At 39.4% G+C, this 12592-nt stretch overlaps 1 protein-coding gene across 4 annotated transcripts in view; it reads right to left on the bottom strand.

Annotated features, from left to right (window-relative positions):
* Positions 1-12592, bottom strand: part of Rundc3b (RUN domain containing 3B) — a 137664-nt gene that overhangs the window by 5728 nt on the left and 119344 nt on the right. For 2 of the 4 annotated variants that reach the window (XM_060373886.1, XM_060373884.1), the window contains 2 exons: positions 9331-9477; positions 35-156 (listed from right to left, as the gene is read on the bottom strand). In XM_060373886.1, coding sequence (XP_060229869.1) covers positions 35-156; positions 9331-9477 — 269 coding nt within the window. The remainder of the gene's footprint in view (positions 1-34; positions 157-9330; positions 9478-12592) is intronic. The other 2 variants (XM_060373885.1, XM_060373887.1) reach the window with 2 other exon arrangements.

Genomic DNA, 12592 nt, shown 5'->3' with positions numbered 1-12592 from the left:
GTCAAGTTGACATAAAACCAGCCAGCACGCTTACCTTCACCGATGAAATTCAAAGACTCTTGTTTCCCATCTCCTTCTTGTGAGTGGCTGGGGTCCAGCGAGGCCTGAGAAAGGCTGACTTCTGCTGACAACTGGTCAAGGCTTTGGTAACTTTTACTGAAAATACGGGAAAAAAACATTAATAAAACTTCTTCTCACAAAAGAGATCATCTTTTGACAGGCAGTCCTCACTGGTTTGTAATGCATTCAAATTGTGAGTCATTTTCTCACATCTCCCCACATTTTGCCTTTATCATGATTTCTGTGTGGTTTCCATTATACTTTTTTCCCTACCTACTTTGAAATCTTATCTATTTTGCTCATTGAAAAACAGAAAAGAAGCCAACATGGTGGCACACCTGTAATCCCAGCACTCAAGAAGGTAGAGGCCGGCAGATCTCTTTGAGTTCGAGGCCAGCCTGGTCTACAAAGCAAGAAAACCTGCCTCAAAAAACCAAAAACCAAAACCAAACAAACAAAAAAAATCAAAAACAAAAAAACAACAAAAAAAACCCCACTAAAGAATATTAATTTTGAAGCAAATTAACACTATCAAGTTAATTATCTATTATCTAGACAATTAAAATACAAACTTCTAATCGGGCTATTATAATTTTAAAATAGGAACAGAAAACCAAACAATGTTACCAATACAGAAACCATTGGCATAATTTAACAATGACCTATCATTTCCAGCACTTTAGGAGTTATTCAGTGCCTTAAAATCCTCACTGACAGCTGCTATGCAACAAAACAATTATCATACATTCCTGTAATTTAAGTTATATATCTACTGTATTAATACATGATCAAGATAATTAACCCTCTTCCCTCATTCAGTTGTTTTAAGGCCCTTTGTATTATGCTAGTTCCTTAGAAATTAATTATATCAGAGGATTTTTCAGTTAGAGATGAAAAGTCAATGAAAGCTTATTATTAACGTTTCTTCAAATTTAGTTTTTAGGAGAAGGCCAATAAAAAGATATATTGAGGTTTGGTGTCCTTTGCAATTCATGTGAAAATTAGAATTGATCATCATTTATGAATTGATCATCATTTATGAAGGTAGACTAAGAAAACTAGGTTTTTTCAAGCTGAAAGTCATAAGGTAGTCAGATCCCACATAAAATCCACAAATACATATTTTATTATAATATTTACAGGAAAGCACATATGAATTAAATGATGTCTTCTGTAGTTGCCTGCATGTATGTAACATGGGTTGACCCCGGTCACAGATCTGACAAAGGTACAAATATTAAGAATGTTTCAAAATGCTGGGTATAGTGGTACATTGCCCTTAATCAGCACTGGGGAGGCAGAAGCAAGTGGATTTCTTTGAGTTCAAGGCAGCTTGATCTACGTTGCAGGTCCACCTACAGCTATACAGAGAGATCCTCTCAAGGAAAAAGTTTTGGATACTTATGTGCAGATATTGTGCTAGCCGGTACTCAACTAAAATGAGAAGGATATGGAAAAGTATTTCTTTACTAAAAGTAGATTGTATGTTAATAATAACAATTTGAATGAAGATTACATTAATAATAACAACAAAATAATAATAACAACAAAAGCATAGACTGGTAACTTTCTAAAACAGTAATTACTTTAAATTGGTTGGTATTTATTTCCCATCAATCTTATTAGGATAAAATTTTATAGGCTGCCATAGAGATGGAATACATTTATCAGGAATCCATTTTCCTCTCTCTCAGAAATGAATGAGATGGCAGGATGACTTTACTAACTTACAATGCAAACAGTACTCTCAATTTATAATATGATGACTTCTTAAATGTTTGTGTGTGAAAGTCCTTAATTACTATTTTAAATCAGGAAATCGCTGGTATAGTGGATAATGCTTTTAAAAGCTTTATGCTCTACAATAAAATGAAATCCAGTATTTATAAAGCACTTGGTACATGCTAAAACAGTGCTATACATTTAAATTATAAACAAACATGCTACATATATGCACATAATGCTACATACATAAGCATATATGATGCACATATAGATTTATTCAATACTGAAAGTATCTTAGGAAGTTAGTCTATTAATACTTCTATTTTGTTGAAACAGGCTCACACAGAAAGTAAACAGTTTGGCCTTGGACCAAGCGATTCCCGTAGCTATTGTCAGCTCCACTCTAACATCAGAAGGAAAGATCTGTCTTCCTTCTTTATTAGATCTTCTCAAAGAGCAGTTTCATTTGCTAAGACAGATCCTGAGAACTGTATTTAACTATCAATCTGTCCCTGCAGATTTCACTTGGTTTTCATTAAAACTGTATTTCCTTAGCTATAAAGGATGGTGAAAACATGGAGTCTTGTGCGTGTGTGTGCACCTGAGCACATATGTTTCTCTTATATTTATGGTTGTGAACCTCTTCTTTAATGGCTGAGCCGTCTCTCCACCCCTGGTATTTCTCTACAAGCCTCTCTATATTACTTGAGACTAGGTATCTCCTTGAAATGGGGGCTTGCTATTACAGCAGAGCTGACACCTGCCCCACCCTATGCCTGAGATTACAGATATGAGCAGCTCTGTCCAGGTTTCAACATGGGTGCTGAGGATTCAAACTCAGGCCTCCATGCTTACATATCAAGCATGTTAACCCACTAAGCCATTTCCCAGCCTTAGAATACAAGACTCTACTGAGTAATTGTAGACATTTCTTCACAAATTATTTTCCATGTTCAACTTGTAGAATTCTTGCTTTTAAACTGGTGGCTTAAGATGACTTTCTCACACTTTATTTGTTATAAGGAATGTGCTGATTTTTTTAGGCTAAAAATTGTATGAGGAAACACTGAAAAATAAAATACTCATAGGCAAAAGATAGGAATTTATTGAATACTGTAATAATTGAGCTTGGCAGCTCATATTTCTCCTTTTTTAACTTAATTTTTATTTCATGTGCATTGGTATAAGGGTGTCAGATCCTTTGGAACTGGAGTTAGAGTCGGTTGTGAGCTGCCATGTGGGTGCTGGGAACTGAACCCGGGTCCTTTGGAAGAGCAGACAGTGCTCTTAACCACTGATCCATCTCTCCAGTCCTCTTTTTTTTAATTATTTTTTTTTAGATTTATTTATTTATTGTTTATAGTTATGCTGCCTGCATATGTGCCTGCAGGCCAGAAGAGGGCACCAGATCTCACTACAGATGGTTATGAGCCACCATGTGGTTGCTAGGAATTGAACTGAGGACGTTTGGAAAAAGAGTCAGTGGTCTTAACCTCTGAGCCATCTCTGGCAGCACGTATTTACAATAATCCTCAAGCCTGCAGCTTACTAGAGGGAGGAAACATTGTTATTCCTGAGAATAACAATGCCAGATGAGTTTTCCACATAGCTGAAGTTGAGAGGGACACTTGCAAATCCAAACTTGATGTTAAACCTTTTTCTTTAAGTTTTCAGTTAGTAATATACTTAGTCAAATGAAATGAGTTTCTTAAAATGAAACAACCTGGAAGTAGAGATGCTTTAAAACAACAACTAATTCTTCAGAGTGAAATTAAGTCTTTATTCGTAAGACATTCGTAGCAGTGCCTCGCTTTACAAAACTCTACCTCTCTTACTGAAGATGAGAACAAACCCTCCAGCAGGAAGGAGACTTCAGCTTCAGATGACAAAGAATGGGGGTTAGGTTATGTAATCCTACCTGATTTCTAGTAAGACTCGTTCTCATAAACATTTGTAGGTTTGCAGTGAACTACATATGGGAACTCTGTCTTTAAAAGGACATAGTTAAGCCCTGAGAATCCTAGACTCATTAATGAGATTTAAATGCATCCAGAGACACATAAACTAATACATATTTCTGCTTCTCAGAACAGAATTTTTAAAAGGTAAGCAGTTTATGTTCACAAAAATGAGAAACCAAAACAGCGAGAAGCATATATTCTGACAACACAGAACAACTTGTAGTTTAATACACATCACTATGTTAAATATAATTTAAACTTGTAAGAATGGTATTGTATGTTGTGGATAGTCTCATCTCAGTCAATGATTAGAAATAATAATATTGCTTTTAATATTATATATTTGTCCAAAAGATGTTCGAAAGTCAGTAATTCCTATTATCTGGCAGTCACTGCACATCACTGTATGATGCACAAGTATTATCCACGGGGGTGGGCCAGGAGTCATGTGCATGTTCAGGACAATCCACACACTCAGAGAGGCTGAGTTACAAGGAGCCTCAAGGGGGGCCATGGATCTTCCTGGAAAGGGAAATGGAGTAGATTTTGCAGGTGGCCTGGGGCCAGGTGGGCATGGGAACAGGAGGCATGGAGTGGGGAAAGGAGGGAGGACTGCAGGATCTGCAGGGCATTTGGGGGGTGATGTGGAAACTTCCTGGAACTTAGGAGGGTGATCCTAGCTAGGACTCCTAGTAACAGCGGATAGAGAGCCTGAACCAGCTGTCTTCTGTAACCAGGCAGGGTTTCCAGTGGTGGGGCTGGAACATCAGCCAAGCCACAAAAACCTTTGACCTACAACCTGCTCTGCCTGCAAGATGTGCTAGGGCAATGGTAGCTCGGAACTTGTGTGCGTGGTCAACCAATGACTGGTCTAACTTGAGGCCCAGGCCACAAGAGGAAGCCCATGCCTGACACTGCCTGGATAGCCAAGGACTGAAAGCTTGATATCCCAGAGACTTAAAGGTAAAACCAAACACGATAGGAAAAAACCAAAACCACCACCACCACCAAAACAAAGTCAATGAAATGATGCCTAATGATATTCTACTATACTCATAGATTGGTGCCTAGCCCACTTGTCATCAGAGAGGCTTCCTCCTGCAGCTGATGGGAGCCAAAGCCATACATTTGGTGGAGCTTGAGGAACCCTGTGGAAGAGGGGGCGGGAGGATTGTAGGAGCCAGAGGGGTGAAGGACACCAGGAGAAATGGCCCATAGAATCAACTAAGCAGGACTCATGGGGGCTCACAGAGACTAAAGTGGGAAGCACAGAGCCTGGATGGCTCTCCAGTAGGTCCTCTGCATGTACAGTGTGGCTGTTTAGCTTAGGGTGTTCATGGGACTCCTAACAGTGGGAATGGGGGTTGTCTCTGACTATGTTGCCTGCTCTCGGGACTCCTTTCCTTCTACTGGTTTGTCTTGCCTAGCCATTACACGAGGGTTTGTGCCTACTCCTGCTGCATCTTATTATGCCATGTATGGTTAATATCCCTGGGAACTGTTCTTTTAAGGGTAATGGAGGAGCAGTGGATCTGGGGGAGAGGGAAGGTCATGGGCAGGGGGACTTGGAAGAGTAGAGGGAGGGTGGGCTGTGGTTGGAATGTACTGAATGAGAGAATAAAGGAAAAAGGGAAGAAGCAAGTGCATGATATTCACAGGTGTATGCGTGCACTTGGAGGCAGAGAAGCTATTTTTAAGTCTTGCTTTTCACAGGGATATATTTAACAATACATTGTCAGGGCTGGAGAGATGCTCAGCTGTTAAGAGCACTGGCTACTCTTCCAGAAGATCCAGGTTCAATTCCTGGCACCCACATGGCAACTCGCAAGTGTCGGTAAACTCCAGTTCCAAGGGATCTGGCACCCTCACATGGACATACAGGCACATAATACACACAAAAAAAGTAAATTAAATAATATTTATAAAAATGCAATAGTCATTTCCTATAGCAGAGTACTTACGGTCTCTTAACTCTACTCAAAATAACACAGGGATGTGGGGAAAGCTTGATGGGAAACAATCCATATATGTTGAGTTGCTCAACACACAAGGTCTGAAGTATTTTTGCAGCCTCAGTGCCTTAGAAATCATAACTCCACAAATATTCGAAAAACACTCATGGGAAGAATCTAAAACATGTAAAGTAAGAGTTCTCAAGAAAAACTACAAACCTAATTATGTCATGAAAAGCATATGTAGTCAGGACTTAGTAACTTTGCAATCTGAGAGGCAACCAAATTGAGAGCCAATGATACATTTAAAGGGTTAAAAATAGTTTACATAGAGGCAGGTGAATATGGCTGAGCAGATAAAGGTACTTGCCACAAAGCCTGAAAACCTGGGTTTGATAACAGGAGCCTGCCTGCTGGGAAGAGAGACTCAATTCCCACATGCATACCCACACAAGCTAAAGAAATGCTAAACAAACAAACAAATAAATAAATAGATGTTAAAAAGCTTAAGAGAAAAACAAAAATACAATGCTGATGAATCTGAACTTTTGGAGTAAGATTGACTGAGGTGGGTCACACTTTAACAAAGTGTAGTAACTGATAATATGGGAAGGTCAGGAGACAGACTTCATTTATAAAAAGGACAGTAAAACAAAACTTAAAGAAAACGAAAAGCCAATGTTTACTCTATGTTGTGTTAAGAAAACATACCTAATATACTTAGTTCTTATTGAGGTTTTACTGTAAACCTAATGTCTTTACTTTTTTTTTTAGACACTATGCAGGATTGGCTGGCCTGGAGCTCACATGAATGAGCTCTGCCTGATGCTCCCTACCCTGGAAATCCAGACCTTTATGTTTAAACGATGTATGAGGAATTGCATACTCAGAACTACTAAGAATAAATAAAATTTCTCTAAGACTCAGAAAGCAGGTCTTGGAATATGAAACAGGCACACACTTCTTTGTATGTAAGATTAAATGAGGAAAAAGATCATGTCAGCTATTAATACTTGCTGAGCAAGACAATACTCGCTGAGCCAGACAATGCGCTTGACTGTTAGGTGGGCCCTACTCTTGGTATTATACCTATAGAAAGAGAGCATTAAGGGAAGGAAGCATCCTTCACCCAGTGTCACACAGTCAATTAGTGGTAGGTATTGACAACCACAGAGTTTTTTAAAAAGGACCAAAGGCTTACCAATTAGGCTGGGATGGTTGGCCAGTGAGACCCAGGGATCCATCTGACTCTGCTTCCCCAAGGCTGGGGTTACAAGACCTCGCCACCACATCCGGCTTTTTACAAGGAAAGTAGGGATCAAATATAGGCCTCATGCTGGCGCATCCAACACGTTAATGAATGAGCTCTGCCTGCTGCTCCTGTCACAATGAGAGCATGTGCGCATGACACATGCATGTCTATATGTCCATGTATGCACTTCTAGGTTCCTGTGCATATTTTTGAGGCAGGGTCTCTCACTGAAGCTGGAGCTTTTGGATTGGACAACACTAACTGGTCAGGGGGGTCCGAGATCTTCCTGTGTTTGCCTCCCCAGTGTTAGGATTGCAGGTATGTACTACTACTGACTTTTTATATGAGTGAGAGGGATCCAAATCTGGGTCCTCACTCTTTAACATGAATTTATCGACCTAGCCATATCCCTGGATTGTGTCTATAAACTTAAGAGCCTCTCGTGTGTCACATATAAAGTATAGAATATATTTCTGTGAATTATGTTTTAACCATAAATTTGAAGTACAAATATGGTTTTATCAATTCAGTATGACACAGAAAGGTACAGTTATACTCTGCATTGAATATAGCTTCTGTACACACTTATATGAGGATATAAAGGAACTCTATGCAAATCTATGGAAGGACCAAAGCCAACACCTTGACTCATACTAAGAAATAATTTAATAGATGAAAACATTTTCTGATTTATTCCATAAAGAGTCTGCTCACCTCTACTTATCTCGAAAAATCAATGAGACAAGAAAAGGCTGGACTCTAGTACTATTTTTAATAACAAAGGGTCAAATTTAATTTGTATCCTACCTTTGATAAACAACAACATCATAAGAGTAAAGAATATGGAAATCAGGCTTTTGCTAAAACAGGTCTGTTCGAGTAACTAGTCGAGAAGCAGAAAATCTTGAAAGCCAGCCAGCCAGAGATTCAAGGTGACTCGTTACCTAGCATGGTACCTAAGAAGCACAGAGGTAATTCTGCCAGTGACCTGAGCACAAGGACTCTAAAAAAGTAGATAAAAGAAGAGGGCAGGAGAAGGAGGGGAGTGAAGGAGGGAGAAAGAAAAAGTGTAAATGGAGAAACAGAAGGAAAAGAGATGAAAATAAAAGGGGCTAAGAGGGAATATGTTAGGGAGAAAAGTGAGAAATTTAACTCAAGAAAAAATACAGTGGAAACAAATGATCAAGATGGAGAAGGGTTAAAACCCAAAAGATGCTAATATAACTTGATTTTCAAAATGATTTCGCAGTTCATTCAAAACTGAGATATTCAGACCAAATGGAACTCTGAACATTAGGACAAAGAAGCTATAGCCCAGAGGTAGAATGACTGTATTATAACTTCTAAAAATTAGGTTAAGCGAGATGAACAAAATTCAAATCCACTGAGAATTTTAGACTGCAATATACTTTTGGCAGATAGAATATGATCGAAGCAGACTCACAGCCAAACTTTGGACAGCGCTTAGAGAGTCTTATGGAAGAAGGGGGAGATAGAAGGATCTGGAGGGAACAGGAGCCCACAAGAAGACCGACAAAGTAAAAAAAAAAAAAAAAAAAAAAATCTGGGCCCAGGAGGGATTACAGAGACTGAAATAGCAACCAAAGACCATGCCTAGAGAGGACCTAGACCTCCTGCCCAGATGTAGCCCATAGACAGCTCTGTCTCCATGTGTGATCCCTCGTAAGGAGAGGAGAGACAGTCTCTGACATGAACTCAGTTGCCTGCTCCGTGATCACTTCACCCTGGTGGGGTGACCTAGCCAGCCCACAGAGGAAGAAGATGCAGATAGTCCTGATGGAACCTGACAGGCTAGGGTCAGACCGTAGGGGAGGAGGACTTCCCCTATCAGTGGACTAGGGAAGAGGCATAGGGGAGAAGAGGGAGGGAAGGTGGGACTGGGAGGAGATGAGGGAGGGGGCTACAACTGGGATACAAAGTGAATAAATTATAAATAATGATAATTAATAATAATAATAATAAATATATTCAGTTAAAAAAGAATATGGTATTTTTTTAAGAATCTGGGAAAAAAAATTAATTCCAGGCTAGTACATCCTAAAGCTAAAATTTAAAAATAGATGCCTCATGAAAAACAAGTGCATAGATACAATTACTGGAATGTCTATAAATATAACAGAACAGGAGACAGCTGGTCTGATAATATTACCTAGGAATTCTTCAGATATTTTACTTCCCCAGGGTGCCTTGGCTTCAAATGTTCAGACATCTGACTCTTAAGGGAATCTCATCAAAGCAGTCCTAAAGCCTATCTTGGCTAAGAATAAGTTGAGAAAAACAACTAAGATGTCAGAGTGGATAGCCACATGTTTCGGTACTAGTAAATATGTAATTAGTTGGAAAAAAATATTCCACTTACTCATACCACTGTTTATTGTGTTTTCGGTAAAGCAAGGTATCCAAGGCAACAGCATTGACATCCAGAGCTCCTGGGGAAGGCCACTGGTTGGTGAGGTGGGCAGTTAACTCTTGTCTTGATCTTAAATCATTATTCTTTAGCACAGTCCTGTGGATATTAAGATGGTGAGTGCTTTTGTTTTTACTCTTTTTTTTTCTCAATGGCAGAGGAACCTAACTGGTATTTAGTTCCCAAAGTAATTGTTTACAAATGGTATGTCAACAGACTGAGGGGAACCACAGCAGGGCTGGCTGGGACTCACTGTGCCATCTCTTGCAAGCAGGTGCCTTTCAGACTCTCTCTGCTGGCTAGGGTCAATCACTACAATTGAAAATCAGACTTTCTGTCTTCACCACAGAGGTGTTACTGAAGGATTAAAGGGCCCAACAGAAGTTTAAACCTAAACCAAAAGCAATGGTATCCTAGACATAGAGTATCAGACGCTAGCTAAAACATAAGATTCCATGGCTATGATTTCCTGGTTCAAAAACTCAGAAAAATTGAAAGTAATTTAACTCAAGTAGAAAGATCAATTTAAAAAATAAAAATATATAAAAATTTAAAATCCATGCAACAAAATTTTAAAGGATGTTTTATTTAAAAAATCATTTATTTACTTTTTAATTTTAATTTAAAATTTTTAATTGTCTGTACGTGTGTGTGCGCCTGTGGTATGTACACATAAATACAGTGCCCCTGGAGGCCAGCAGAGGGCGTCAGATCCCCCGGAACTGCCTCACGTGGCCAGCGAGAACTAAACACAGATCACCTACCCAGCAGGACGTGCTGCTTTTAACTGCTCAGCCATCTCTCAAGACCTAAAAAACTGTTTTCGACAGAAATGACTACCAACAAAGTCTCATGAAAAATAAATAAATCAGTGTCAACTCTACTAAATGCTGTAGCCAACTGGCAATGTTTCACCAAGCTTTTCGTTCCTTATAGAATTGTTACTTGGTAGGAACAACTTGCAAAAGAATTAAAGTTTTGGCAAATTTTCAGTTCACACGGAAAAACTGACTATTGTCATAAGATTAATTCAACGTTTGAATTGACTATTAAAAAAATGTAAAAGCAAAGGTCTTACTATAGCTCTAAAAACCTTAACAAACATCTGGGCAACCCATGCTCTCAAGCAGGGGCCTATGACCTCTGTGTGCACTAAGACTCTGGCTCGCCGTGTCAGGGAGCTGATGGATACCTACTAAACTCTGCAGTCCACAGGCCCGTACTGGATGCAGGAGAGGGGCCCAGTGAGTAGCTGGCAGCACAGTCTTACACTATAAACAACCAGCTAGCACAGCCTTTGACTGAACAGCGGTGTTTACATGTCTCAAGTGTGCTCTGGAATAGTTCTGATTCTACATTCTGTATTACAACTGTCTGCTAAAAATGTGTGTTCTGCTATACAAAGAGAGAAACACCATCTAATACAGACACTGAATTTTGTCTCATAATATTGAACTAAAAAGTCAGTGAGAATGAATCTTACTAAGATACACTTTTTTCCCCCACCTAGACAGTTGCCACAATTCTTTTCACAGGAAAAAGATGTAAAATTGATTTAAAAGACTTTCATTGATTTAAAAGACTTAAATTAACATTGTATATTTAATGAAAACAAAACTTTACAGAAATTTTAAGGTTGTTAGAAAAGGAAGAAATAAGGATTATTGGCCTGGAAATCTACCACACTGTAATGCTGTTATTTTGGGTTATCATAGTAAATTTTTCTCTATTACATATTCCCTCCCTTGGAGGTTTCTGGTGAATATAAATGGAAAACTCAGCTTCAATGACATGAGTAGATCTCAGGCAACATTCCCACGAGGACGGAAGAAATACAATTGTGCATCTGTGAATAACTGACCCTGGCAGACTCTGTTAAGAACGAGTGCCAGCACAATCTCCTACCTACCTACCTACCTACCTACCTACCTACCTACCTACCTACCTATATTTATTTATTTATTTTTTGAGACAGAGTTTCTCTGTGTAGCCCAGGCTGTCCAGGAACTCATTCTGTAGACTTGGCTGGCCTGGAACTCACAGAGATCAGCCTGCCTCTGCCTTTGCCTCCCAAGTGCTGAGATTAAAGGCATGCACCACCACTGCCCAGCTACAATTTCCAATTTATAATGGAGTTTCTTTTTGTCATCAGTTTTGGTAGCAAGTACCTTTGACAACGGAGCCTCTCTCCAGCCCTGTGTGTTATCTTTAGACCTCTGTCCTTAGAAATCCTAATGATACTGTTTCCTAATGACAGCTGATTGGACCTTCAAAATGATATAAGAGACTTCAGTGTGTGAAACAGACATGCAACACATACTTTCCATTTTTCACAAGAAGTGTGCAAACAGGAAATCCCAGCATTTGTCCTCCTGTGGAGCAAAGAGGTTCCTAGAGAACTCCCCTCTCAGGACACCACAGAACATGCAAGTGAGTTAAGTCAGATCAAAAATTCCATTCTGTATTTTAGATATTGACAAGAATCTAAGTTGGGCTATTAATCTACTTAAGAAGTGGGGCCGTGACCAAGGTCAGCAGAGAACTTCCTACAGTCCCTACTTCCAGCTGTCCTCTCTCCACATCCACTTCTCCACTCTATTATCCTGCAAACTACAGCTTTCCAGTAAATTCTACTGAGGCCAAGAATTAACTGAAGTTGCTTTCAAACTGAACATTCTCATCATTTACCTTCCAATGATACCAAGTTTATAGCAAGACCTATTCAAAATGACTTAACAAAGGTTAGTGAAAACAAGAATGTTTTTCTTTCTTTTTCGAAGGTTTTTTTCCTTTTTATTTATTCTTCTCTCATATATTACATCCCAACTGTAGTCTTCCCTCCCCTCCTTCTCCCGAGTCTCCACCCAGCTTCACCTCTCCTCAGAAAAGAGTAGGCCTTCCAGGGGCATCAACCAAATACAACATAACAAGCCAAAATAAGACCAGGCACATACTCTCAACATCAAGGCTGGATGAGGCAACCCAGGAGGTGAAAAGGGGTACCAAAGGCAGGCAAAAGAGTCAGAAATAGCCGTTGTTCCCATTGTTAGGAATCTCATAAGAACATTGAGCTACACAACCATACATATATGCAGAAGACCTAGGTCAGATCCAGACAGGCTCCCTGTGAACTCTGAGCTCTCTGGAGTCTCAGTCATTAATTCTGTGGGCTGTGGAGAACATTTTTCTTATTGGTGCCTAGCCTCAAAGTAAC

Source organism: Meriones unguiculatus, chromosome 21 (assembly GCF_030254825.1).
Source record: "Meriones unguiculatus strain TT.TT164.6M chromosome 21, Bangor_MerUng_6.1, whole genome shotgun sequence".
Lineage (NCBI taxonomy): Eukaryota > Metazoa > Chordata > Mammalia > Rodentia > Muridae > Meriones > Meriones unguiculatus.
This window is presented reverse-complemented; position numbering and strand designations above follow the sequence as displayed.